This window comes from Miniopterus natalensis, chromosome 6 (assembly GCF_054644295.1).
Source record: "Miniopterus natalensis isolate mMinNat1 chromosome 6, mMinNat1.hap1, whole genome shotgun sequence".
NCBI lineage: Eukaryota > Metazoa > Chordata > Mammalia > Chiroptera > Miniopteridae > Miniopterus > Miniopterus natalensis.
In genome coordinates, this window is record NC_142086.1 from 66,604,775 (window position 1) to 66,617,249 (window position 12,475).

Consider the following 12,475-nt stretch of genomic DNA (forward strand, 5'->3'; position numbering starts at 1 on the left):
TTCCATTCATTCTTTAATCTCAACCTGTATGTCATCCCCTTTCCACTGAATGAGTATTTTTCAAAAATTACCAAGTTTTAAATCACAAGTTCTTTGCTTGCTCTTTCTTTCTTTTCCGTTTTAAGTGGCATATAAGACAATGATGATCCTGTTTCTCTGGAATTAAGTGTCTGAGCTCTCCTATTTCCTTTTCACCTTTTCCCACCTTTCTAAAGCAGGAGTCACAAGCACAGGTCCCAGAGCCAGGCCAGCTGACACACAGGAGAAAGCAGGCGGAGTCTCAGCACATGAATGGCCAGGGCGTGGGTGGGACTGTGACCAACTGGAAAGTGGCTGCCCCCAACCCCCAAGAGATTTGAGCTAATTTATTCCCACACAGGAAAAGGGGCTCAGTGTTCCTACATCTTCTGATATTTGAAATATCTAATCACTTGTTTTAAAAGGAATTTACCTGCTCTGCAAAACACATCTGCAAGTCAAATTCAGCTCTCAGGCTGCCCGTTTGTAACAGCTGTTCTAAATAAATCTTTCTCTCATTTGCTGGCTTCCCTTTCTCTACACCCTCCTAAATGTAAGAAATTTAGCAAGTTTCTGCCCGTAGCCTCCGGGCTCTCACGTTTAGTGTCTCATCTCATCCAACCCATCTCTGTGTTGATGGGTCTCACATCTACCCTACTCCCTTGCCTTTAAGTTCTTAGGATGTGATTTTCCAACAAATACTTGTTGGTGCTTGTCCTGCTCAGAACGCCTCAAGCTGTACATATCAAATAACTGTGAAGCTTCAGTCATTCATTTCCCACATCTATTCACTAAAACCTGTGACTAGGGTTCCAATCCTAACTCCCTCACTTACTAGCATGTGGCCTTGGGTAAGTTACTTTACCTCTCTATGCCTCACTTTTCCTACCTGGACATGAGGATAATAGTAGTCCCTACCTTACAAGGTTAGCATGAGGATTAAATATTGATTAGATAGCAGAATAAAAATGGAATTTTTTTTTGTTTGTTTTCCTAAATTTGCAGAAGAGACCTCAAATCAATGTGTGCTAAATAATTTATTCAGATCTTGCTAAAGGAGTGTTAATCTAGTTTTGTGATTCTTAGCTGTTCAATCACTTATGGGTATATAACAAGCGGTATGGATTAATTTTTAAAGATTGGTAGAGATTTTCTTTAAGGAGTTTTTTTTTAATTGAGTATAATTAACTGAATATAATTATGTACTAAATGCCCTTCCAAAGGTATAAGATGTATTAACCTATTTAATCTTCCTAAGAATCTGATGAAATAAGTCCTTTATTAGCCCCATTTTAGAGATGATGAAACTAAGGCTCATTAGGAACATACCAAATGTAACAGGGAGCCTAAGTGGAGAAGCCAGAATAGGAGGTCAGGCAGCCTGGTCCCGGTTGCAGCAATTCGTGACTGTCCTAGATACTGTCCTTGGAGTTGTCGGGGACTGCTGCCTTCCTCCCCTTCTCACTGAATGCTTTCCCTGAACCTTAAGTCAAGTGTAGAGGGTGTTGGGAGAACCACTCTGAGATCTTGATATAGGCCATCTGGACATTGGGAGACTCATGAGCTGGTATCAGACCCACATTTGAAGATGAAACACCAGAGAGTGGAACTTCCCTCGGTGACAAAGTACAGGAGCACCTTTCCCACAGGCTACATGCCAGCCCCATAGATGGCATCTTGGAAGGGGACCGATGAAGAAAGGGTTAAAGGACAAGAGCAGCGTGGGGATAAAGTGCCCATCTCTGAACTTGAGTTAGACCTGGGCTTGGCAAGAGAACAAGCTTTAAACTGAATTTGAAATTAAAGTTTTGATTAGAGAGAGCGATCCTTATTAATGGGCTCATACAATAAAAAATGAGAGTGACAGAAAAGTCGTGGGATCTTTCTGGGACTTCATCCAGAAGCAGGAAAAAAACAAATCAACCATGCGGCTGAGCAGAGCAGAGAGGTGATGATGTTCCGCACATTTCGGCTGAGACCACAATCATTTGCTTCTCAACAACTTTTAGATCCCCCCTTGTTACTTCCAAAACAGGGCTCCATTCTCTGATGTGGCACCCAGGACTTTTCACCCTTTGACCCTGATTCTATCTCTTTTATCTTCATCTCCCATCACATCCAAACCTAAATCCAGTCGTACTCCAACGGTATACACAAAATGCATGTGTATCATTTCACACCATTAGGCCATTCACTGCTCACGTTAGTCACCCTGCCTGCCAGGAGCTTCATTCAAGCCCACCTTTCAAATTTCTCTCATTCTTTGAGGTTCAGCTGATATCCCACCTCCCCAATGAAGCACTCAGGGATTTCCCCAAATGGGGTTAATAGCAATTTCCTATCACATATCTGTTATCCTCTTTTAAAATATAATTAAAATCAGTGGTTTATAAACCTTGTCATCCACTAAATTGTGAATAAATTCCTTGAAGGTAGAAAGACATTTTCTCTTTGTTAGCATTCCATATCGCATTTAGCAAATGATATGTACACAGAAGGCTCAATAAACAATAGTAAAATTAAAATTTAATGAATATTGTGACCTAAAACCTTTTTTATCTTCAAAGAACTGTGCAAAAGTCTCAGAACAAGCTATACCATATGGACCTTTTAAAGGTGTAATGTGTAGTAACCTATTTAATCCTCATAGGAATCTGATGAGACAGGTCCTTTTCAGTCCCATTTTACAGATGAGGAAACTAAGGAAAAATAAGTACTTACCTAATGTAGCAGAGAACCTAAGTGGAGAAACATAGATGGTCAAGAGTTGTAAGATCTTTGCTTTAAACAAAATAATGATATCTGGGCACAGTCATATCAAAAAGCAATTTAGAAAACTAAAATATTCCACATGTCATACTGATCCTTATATTTAAATATCAAGGAATTATGGCAGTAGAGTGAATATATGCCAAACAAGTAAAAATAAGTATTAAGTCATGAGTAGATACAAATTTCACAGCACAGTGGGCCATGGCCCCAACCAGTAATGCACAAAGGGTATGTATGCACGTGTGTGTGTGTGTGTGTGTGTGTGTGTGTGTGTGTGTGTGTGTGTGTGTGAAAGGTGTGTGCACTGGGCAGTAGAACTTCTGGATGACTCAATTTCAGGAAAAAAAATTTATTTTGTGCTCTGCCAGATACTCAGTTCAGGGCTCTGGAATCAAGCAGCAAGAACAGTCACGGATTGCTGTAGACAGGAAGAGGGCTATATTTACCAACATACAAAAAGAATTTTAGACAGTGAAGATTGGGAAGCCCTATAAAAACAAAAAAGACAGACCACTCGGCATCTGCAGAATGCAAAAAATAATTCTTCTGGTCATTATTTATGAGAGATGATGAACAGGACTTACAATCACCTACCAACTTACAGCATCTGTCACCAGGCTCGGTCCAGCTGGACAGGCAGGTACACTGGCTAGTCACAGTCCCACTGAGAACTATTATTACTGATGTGATACAGCAGACAGCTTAGGCTATGGAAGCAGGTTGGACAAGCTGCATCCACCCAAAGAAAAAGCACCCTCCTTCCATCTTGAAGTTCAGCATAGGCTGTTATAGCACTTGACATTTCAACAACACCCTTGGCTAAAATCTACAAATGTGAGGCCAAAAAAAGAACACCCTTAATCAAACTTTTTGACTATTCAGTTTTTCTTCCAATGGAATCTTAATTTTCTCTATTTTCTTTACATTTTACACCAGGCAGCTACAATATTTAATATTAACAACTATTGCCTTCTTTCACGAATACGTAGTGTTTCTATGAACGTTACTGATTATCTAGTCCTCAATTACTAACTACATATGTTACCTTGGATAAGTCACTCTATTCTTTCCAGATTCAGTTTCCTCATTGGCAAAATGGGGGAAACCCAACTTAATTAACTGTCCTGAGGATTAGCTGAGTGAGTTGGTGGAAACCACATGGCACGGTGAACACAGAATCACTCAGCTCACATGAGTGTTGGATAATGTATGGTCACTGCACAGCCTATGCCTACACTTACCATTTAGTGTTACCTAGTGCACACTGCATTGTATATTATTATATAAATATTACACATCACATATTACGCAGGTGAATCCCTTCCTTTTTGTTATAGAAACTAAGAGCCAGATATATTTATTCACTTTTCTAAGGCAGTTCTATTATATTTAAAAGAAAAAAACCTGCATACATTAGAGGGGAATACAGAAATACATATATCTATAATCCTGAGAGGAAGCTAAATAATCATAAAACATCATCCTTGTCTGATGTTGTTAGTCTTCTATTCCTCTGAAAAGCTTCTTTTGAAAAGTGCTTTCAGAAATGGAATAGATACTAAGGAAGTTTTGCCACTGATCTTGTCTTAAAAGCCCTGACAATTCAATTCAGTTCAGTGTAGGCTACTGAATATTTTTCAGTACCATAAATTGTATTTCTCATGTATTTTTTTACTTGGTGGATTGTTTCTATGAAACTTTAATCCCAAACTTCTTTACTAAATTGTTAAGAATGTTCTTTAATTGACACTAGTATATCTTTAATGAGCATCCTTTGTATATCAAGAGCTGGGGAATGAAAAAACAAATGATAGCTTTAATCATGTGCAAACAGCAATTATATAACAGCATTATTGGCGGTGCTCTGGAAAGAAGGGATTTAGTATTTTTGGTTTTGGGTTAGTTTCCATATACTGAAAAATAAAAATCCCTGAAGAACTTTAACAGGCAATAAAAATGGACAGAGGAAAAAAATCATTAGTGGGAAGATTAATGAACAATAGCACTCCATTTAAAAGCACAGGGTGCTTGGGGGAATGACTAAAGCAAATGGGGTGTGTGTGAAAATAGTCAGTGATCTTAGGAACAGAGAGATGATGGGTCTTTAGGACCCAAAACTCTTTATAGAGTTTTGACTTCATCATGTAAAGCATTAGCAGGTCACTGAGGATTATCAAGTAAGAACAGGATTAACTTCAGTTTTAAAGATGTAACTGAGACATTATAGGTAATAAGAATTCTGGAAAGAGCAGCTCTTGGGCCCCCTTTCAATGGCTATGTGCCAAAAAAAGACAGCTAATTTGAATATTAGCTGTTTGAAAACAGAAGACAACTATCCTGAAGACCAGGTCCACACAACTCCTCAACTAAATGCCTCTCCATCACTGCTACACGACTCCCTTCCGTTCCCACACACGATGGGGAGATGAGCTCATTGGCAATGACATACCCATCAGTCCTCAAACAGATCCCTATTTAAGAACAGAATTTGCACAATGGCTTTTTGAAAGGCCTGTCACTACTTCAGTGTCGCCTCTCCAAGGCACTTCTCTGTGGGAGCTGACATTTTGCTGACACTTCATCAGGCTGGACTGCCTGCTGAGAACCAGATTGGTGAGGGACATGCATCTCACTGCTGGAAAGGATGGGAGATGTATTATTTAAATACAATTTATCTTCCAGCAACTTTAAAAATCTAATCTAGGGTTGCTTCAGAGAGGTTCGAAGCTACTACTGCATCTCACCTCTTTGCGTTTGGTGATGTTTAAAACTTTTAAATATTCTTCTAGTAGTCTTCTGTTTGTTTTGTTTTGTTTCACATGTACTCATTTTTTTCTGCCTTAGATAACTGCCTTCTTTTTTACAACAGTGTGTCATAAAGAAAATGCCAGCCCTGGTTTATAGTAGGTGTGTTACAGGTAGTTGGAATACCGTTTACAGGTCATTTAAGGGAGCAAGTGGTTCCCCCAGGTTTGAGTCAGTGCTCCAACCATATGAATTACAGAGAAAGAGAGGAGCCTGTCTACAATAAAGCCTCCAACACTTTTTGTATATTTTTTGAATCTTGAAGCAGCTGAGCTAAACAATTGATTGTTTTAAAAATGAAATAGACTAAATAAATAGTGAACTTTTTGTTGGTTGGAACCATTTATTTCTTGGTTAATTTAATTCAACTCATTATCTGTTTAGAAACAGCTAAGTAAAAGAGACACCTAGAGAGTACGAAAAAAGAAAGTGAAATTAAGAAATCATTCTGTGTGTTCAGCATACAATATGATACCAGCCAGTGCTAGACTGGAAGAGTTAGTAACAGCTCAGGAAAACCAATTGTTAAATTTTCAGGGACTTTTGTGAATCAGTTGACATCACATTGGTTACCTGAAGTCATCAAGGTGGGAATATTGCACTGTGGAAATTGGCAAATGCTACAAATGCAGGTTTTTATATTTCAGAGACCCAGTTGCTTAACATTTACCAGCTTACCTCTACAGAAGGTTTCCACCTGTGTTCAGTATGGTTTTATGATATTTAGTGATGGTTCACCATCCTTATTTCATTATGATTCATCATTTCATGATATTTGATCATATGATGTTTAAAGCATAAGCTGTATTTGTAATTAGTTTCTCCCTTCTAGTGTTTTCTCCCTCCTTCTCTCTTATTTCCTTTCCTTCAGTAGTGGAGGGGCCTATTTTGTAAATGCTCATAAAAATATGGCAGAATTCAGAGAAGTAATAACAAAATGACTGAGGGATAGAAAACGGAACTTCTGACGAGAGGGAAATGAAGTGTTCACAGACAGCATTGCAGGCACACCTTGTTTTATTGCTCTTCGCTTTACTGTGCTTTGCAGATAATGCCTTATTTTACAAACTGAAGGTCTGTGGCAACCTGCATTAAGCAAGTCAATGGACACTATTTTCCAACAGGCTCTACTAGTGCTTAGCATTTTTTAGCAATAAAGTATGAACATTTTTTAGACATAATGCTATTGCACGCTTAACAGACTAGTATAGTATAAACATAACTTTTATATGCACTGGGAAACTAAAAAAATCATGTCTTGCTTTATTAAGAAATTTGCTTTATTGTGGTGTCTGGAACTGAACCTGCAACATCTCCAAGGTCTGCCAGTACTATGTTCTTTTACGTGTGTTTTTTAAGTTTTTTGGTGCTGCCAAGCAATGTTTAATATTCATACCATGTGAAACAGATGAAAATAACTGTAACAATAAAGAGCACCAAGTTCAATCAGACTGAAGGAAATCTCTTCCCTACTTGGGAACAGGTAAGCCCACCAGACAGTATTTTAAGGATAGACAATTATTTTACTTGGATATTTAATCAGTGATTGGTCTGAAGATGATTAATTTTCTCCTTTGGATTGTTAAGGGGGAAAATGTAAAGTTGTAAATATGGGAAAGACAAAAATGTACAAAGGAGAAAACTACTCAGCCCCAGTCCAACCATCTAGAGATGGCACTGTTCCCAACTGCTGTCCTTTCTGATCAGTCTTCCACAGACACACACAGGTGCATGTTCTACAAACTTGGAGCATTCTTTATATAGACCACTTAATGCCAATTTAATGTCAATTCTCCTGACATTACACATGAATCTAGATGGCCTCTGAATAGTCTACTAATGTGATATAGAATTTGTTAAATTATTCTCCTTCTGATGGATATTTAGGTTGTTATTATTTTGTATTTTATTATTATAAATAATGGTGAGATAAAGAAAAAGCTGAGACCATTCTTCAAATTATCTGGTAAAACTCCTGATCTATAGGGTGAAACTGCCCTCTTCCGAGATGGCACTTTCTTATTCAGGGTGTGAGAGTGTCTATGAAGCCTCAGCCATCACCACCCTCAACGCTGGTTAGGGAGTGGGAAAAAAAATACAACCTATCATAAAACAGAGAGTCTTCTAACAAAGTGAAATAAAACCCTGTTTTAAAAAAGAATTATTTTCCCCAAGTAATTGTATTTATAACTTTTAAAAATTAGAATTTACATAAAGCTATCTTTAGAAATTGCTATTTGATCCCTCCTGCCTCTGAAACATACTACCTTGTACAACTTATACACATTTTTACAGTTCATTATGCAGAATGACTAGGTTTTAAAATTCTGTAAGCATCATAACAGGATATTTAGAGAAATGTATGCTTTTCTTGAAACATAAACCCCTTTCAAATGCCATACATTCTTTGAGGAGTATGCATGAAGCATTTTTAGTAAGTCCTATCCTTTGGTTCCATTCATTTTATGAAATATATTATTATCATGATTATATAATTTGTGCTTTGTGCCTATGTGTGTAAAATTAGATAATAGCACATAACACAAAAATTGAACTGGATGGACTAGGAGTTGGGGAATATTTTTGCTTATTCAATTCAATACATTAGCTCATATATCAGGCTGCCAACAAAATTAAGACACTATTACTTGTCATCAAAAATCTCTCAAGACTATCATGGTATTTTCTCCTGAGGTTTTTAAAACCTAGAATGGAAGAGAGTTGTAACATAATTATTACATTAGTATTTTAAAGAATGAACAGTTTATCTTTCTCTTCACCAGTTTTTAAATAGTCTATATCACGTTGACAATTGGAACAGTATAAACTTTATCAGTATCTGCTTAATAATTATTCCATTAAAGTTGAGTAAGAAAATGTCACTTTGCTGTGGAAACAGTGAGTAACTTACCTTTTGAATATGTAAATTCTTACCTTTAAGCTTTTTTTTTTTTTTTTTTTTTTTAAAGCAAACAAGTAGGTTAGGGATAGCCAACTGCTACAGCAGCACACTTTTATACTGTTTGAAGTGTTTGTCAACAGAGCCAGAATGACAGTCCTAAAGGAAAAACTACTTAGTGATATCCAGAGAAATCATTGGGCAAGGACCCTGTCCTATTGCTCGGGCTTGAGGGCTATCCCGAGGGGCAGCAATGCATTCTCCAAATGGCCAGATGATTAGCTAAGTGCTAAATACCATCCTGGCATTACATTTTATATGTACAGCTAGGCTTCTGGTTTTATTCGCTTGCTGGTTTATAGAAAGTTGTAAGCACTGAAAGCTAATTCAAATCACTATTTACCCCTCATAAAATCATAAGTCATCACAAACAATACTCATGCTAACCTTTATTAGACATATTTAAAATAGTAATGTAAAAATAATATTGTAATAACTATGGATGGTGTCATATGGGTACTACACTTATCAGGGTGATCACTTTGTAAGTTATATACACATCTATTCAATATATCGTACACCTGAAACTAATGCAATATTGTATGTCAACTGTAACTGAAAAACACACACCCATCCAGCCCACAGCTCCCCGGGAGTTCTCGTAGAGAAGGGAGTACAGGCAGGTTAACAGAGGTAATGTAAGAATCGCAAGGGGGAAGGAGCTAGCGGGGTATTATTTCTACTGGCTCTTTGAAACATTCATTTTAATTAATGACTTTTTATCAGTCTATAATCTGCTTCCACTTTGATAAGAATTAAAAACATAGTCTGATTCTTTAGAGTACCACTTTCTAACTTTAAAGACTCTAGTAGATTTGTTGCAAAGGGGGCTGCAGCCCCATCTCCCAGCTTGCAGGTCCTTGCAATGAGATTTTGCTCTTCCTCTCATCAGGAGGTAGAATCTCTCTCTCCTCGCCTTGAATCTGGCTGGCCTTGTGGTTTGTTTTACCCAGTAGAATGTGGCAGATGTGTGGCTTCTGAAGCTAAGCTTCTGATACTTTATGGCTTTCACCTTCACACTTTTGGGACACTCCTTCTTGGACTGTTGTCTTGAGACTCCCACGCGATGAGGAACCCCAGCTAACCTATGGAAATGCTACGTGCAGGAAAGACTGGGTCCCCTGGCTGGGAAGGCCACTCAGGCCCACTTCCCAGGCCATCTACCGGCCAGAGCAGCTGCCAGTGGCTCCAGCTAAGACCAGCAGGAGAACCATCTCATCAACCCACAGGATCAAAAGAAATAATAAATCATTGTTTTAAGCCAAGTATTGGAATGGTTTGTTATACAACAATAGATAACTGAAAGATGGGCCCTAACAAAATATCTCATAGAGCAGTTAGGGAAAAAAAGCATTTATAAAGCTAACAACTTTATTGACTCGTCGGTTACCTTCTCTAGGTTAATGACTTACGTATGGTGCAGGCTTTTCCTGTGTAACCAGGAGGGCAGTCACAGTTTCCAGTGTTTTTGTGGCACTGACCTCCATTCTCACAGGGTCCACAGGAGAACTGGCACTCTGGTCCCCAGAGGCCATCAGGGCAGGCTTGTGAAATAAAAAGAGAGAAAGAAAGGAGCTAAGGCTTGTAACAAATCAAGATGGTCCCAGATTTTTGCTGTTGCCTAAGTGAGTTGGAAAAGTGTTGCGTGTGTGTGTGTGTGTGTGCGCGCGACTGCGTGTGGGTGTGGGTGTGTATGTGTGTGAGTGCAGGTGTGTGCCACTGGGCTGCAACAAAGAAACATGTGAGCAGCCTCCAAGGATTTATAGCACTTCCAAAAATATTCCCTGAAGAAATCAACATGATGCTGTATCTTGTCACTTTGGAACACAGATATAGAGGTTGGCTTTTTGCTGAAAATGTGGTTTTTCAGACAGTAACAATGGGAGCAATTTTGATATATGTCTTTGGAGGCAGTTGCACAGAACAAAACCAGAAAATGAGATGTAATTTGTAAAGGTAGCATAGGAGGTGCGGTGCTGGGGAAGCTGTCCCCGAATGGTTACCTGAATCCTGTTCTCCTAGTCTCTGCGTCTATTGTAAGCCGGAATAGCCACCTCAGAGGTTTGTAATTTGTGTATTTTATAAGAGCATACATTGTATAAAGAGGAGAAAGTGCTGCTTTGTTGAATGCCCTTTGAACAGAAAAGACGGCTGATGCTGCAGGGACCACTCGGGGCTTGGTTAGAGGCTTCAGCATATGTCCTACCATCAAAGCCACTGGAATTAGAAACCTGGCAGAAAGCATTCTTTTAACCCAGGAACAACAGTGAAACTTTTCTAAACATATCACAATTGTGGGAAGAGACATTAGTCCAAGTTGGCCTAAAAGTATCTTCTTTCATGGGCAGAGTTTCAATGAATAGCAGAATTATTCAATTTTCTGGGATGTTTATACGTTTTCTGGCTATTAACTGTTGATCACTTACTCTGTGCCATGCACTTTACATACATTAGCTCACATTTGCATAAAAATTACTATGTGACACAAGCACAACTTTAGCTTCATTTTAAATAAGAAAGTGGGGCTTGGAGAGGTTAAGAGATTTACTCTGGGTCATGTAGCTCAGAATGAGCAAAGTCAGAACTGACCCCAGATCTCCTGGCTCCTGCAACTGGTGCTCTCGGGCACTACACCAAACTTATGCTGCAATACCAACTACTCAGCACCTGTCAAGTCAGTTAACCAGCAGACACACCACAGTTCAGATTTGAAGTTCATTCAGTGTGGACCTATTGTAACAGAAATCTGTCCTTATTACCTTATTATAATGACATACGGGTTGAATGAACCTCCTTAGAGGGACTCAAGGGGCAGCTGGGCCAGAGCCCTCCACATTCAGAGGTCTGCCTGCAGCTGGGGTCCAAAAATGCCCCAGGCTACAAACTAATCAAAACAAAAACACTGGCTGGATTTTTTTTCCCCCCTCTCTCCTTTCTGCTCTTTCACAGATTTTTCTGCTCTTAAAAGTCATTGCTGATGGGCTAAATGAGTCCTGGTGCTGATTGTGGAGAGCACCGTTCATTAGTGCCATTGAAACAATTTGCCGTCTTTAATTAACTATTCATCTGCAATCTAGACACAGGGATGGAGTCATGATTCTTGAAGATATGTCTGGTGCTAGGAGCACTTGGGCCACTTCACTCTTGAAAAGGAGAAAGAAAAACAGGCCTGATTTTCATTGTGCACATGTCTGGGAGAGCTCCTTTTGCCTTGATTTCAGCTGCCAATCACGGTGATTCCATTCACCCACCCTGGTCTGATTCATAATTTCATTCTGTGGCTAGACAAAATTATTAGAATTGGACAAAGTTATCTGATTGAAAAATAATATGTTTTCCTGAGATTATGGTGACCTCTCTATTTTTGCTGATTTACATATACTTTCAACTCATTTTCCTTCACAGTGGGAATCTCAGAAGCATTTCCCAATATATTCAGTGGCTGCTTTAAGGGAATGTTATCAGAATAAATTAAATTTACCCAGGTGTGTGTATGTGGTATTGTCATCTCACGCATTGCCTTCCAGGGCATGACTTCTCTAGTGGAGAAACAACTAAGGGGCTGACCCTAGCCTTAAAAATCAGTGAAAGCAGGAAGAGGTTTAGAGATTGGCATGGGATCCTCTCTTATACCATAGAAAATACATTTGTGTAATGTCAGGCTTCTGTCTCCCCAAGTTCTTTTCCCCATTGCTTAGAAAGTCACAGTCCTGTTCCCGAAATAGCCCTTGCTCCACAAAATCTAGATGGACATTGCTGCTTACACACTCTCGTTCCACGGCCTCAGGATGACCTGGCAGACCTAGAATACTCTTCCTCCCTTTTAGTCACCTCTCACAGGCCCTGCGACTCTCAGAAGATGATCATGCAAGGAGCACGTGTTAACACTCAGGGCTAAAGACAACTCCAGACCCAGAGCCC

At 39.0% G+C, this 12,475-nt stretch overlaps 1 protein-coding gene across 1 annotated transcript in view; it reads right to left on the reverse strand.

Annotated features, from left to right (window-relative positions):
* LOC107539298 (uncharacterized) overlaps positions 1-12,475 on the reverse strand; it is a 480,399-nt gene that overhangs the window by 65,833 nt on the left and 402,091 nt on the right. The window contains exon 17 of the mRNA XM_087818335.1: positions 9,967-10,098. Coding sequence (XP_087674461.1) covers positions 9,967-10,098 — 132 coding nt within the window. The remainder of the gene's footprint in view (positions 1-9,966; positions 10,099-12,475) is intronic.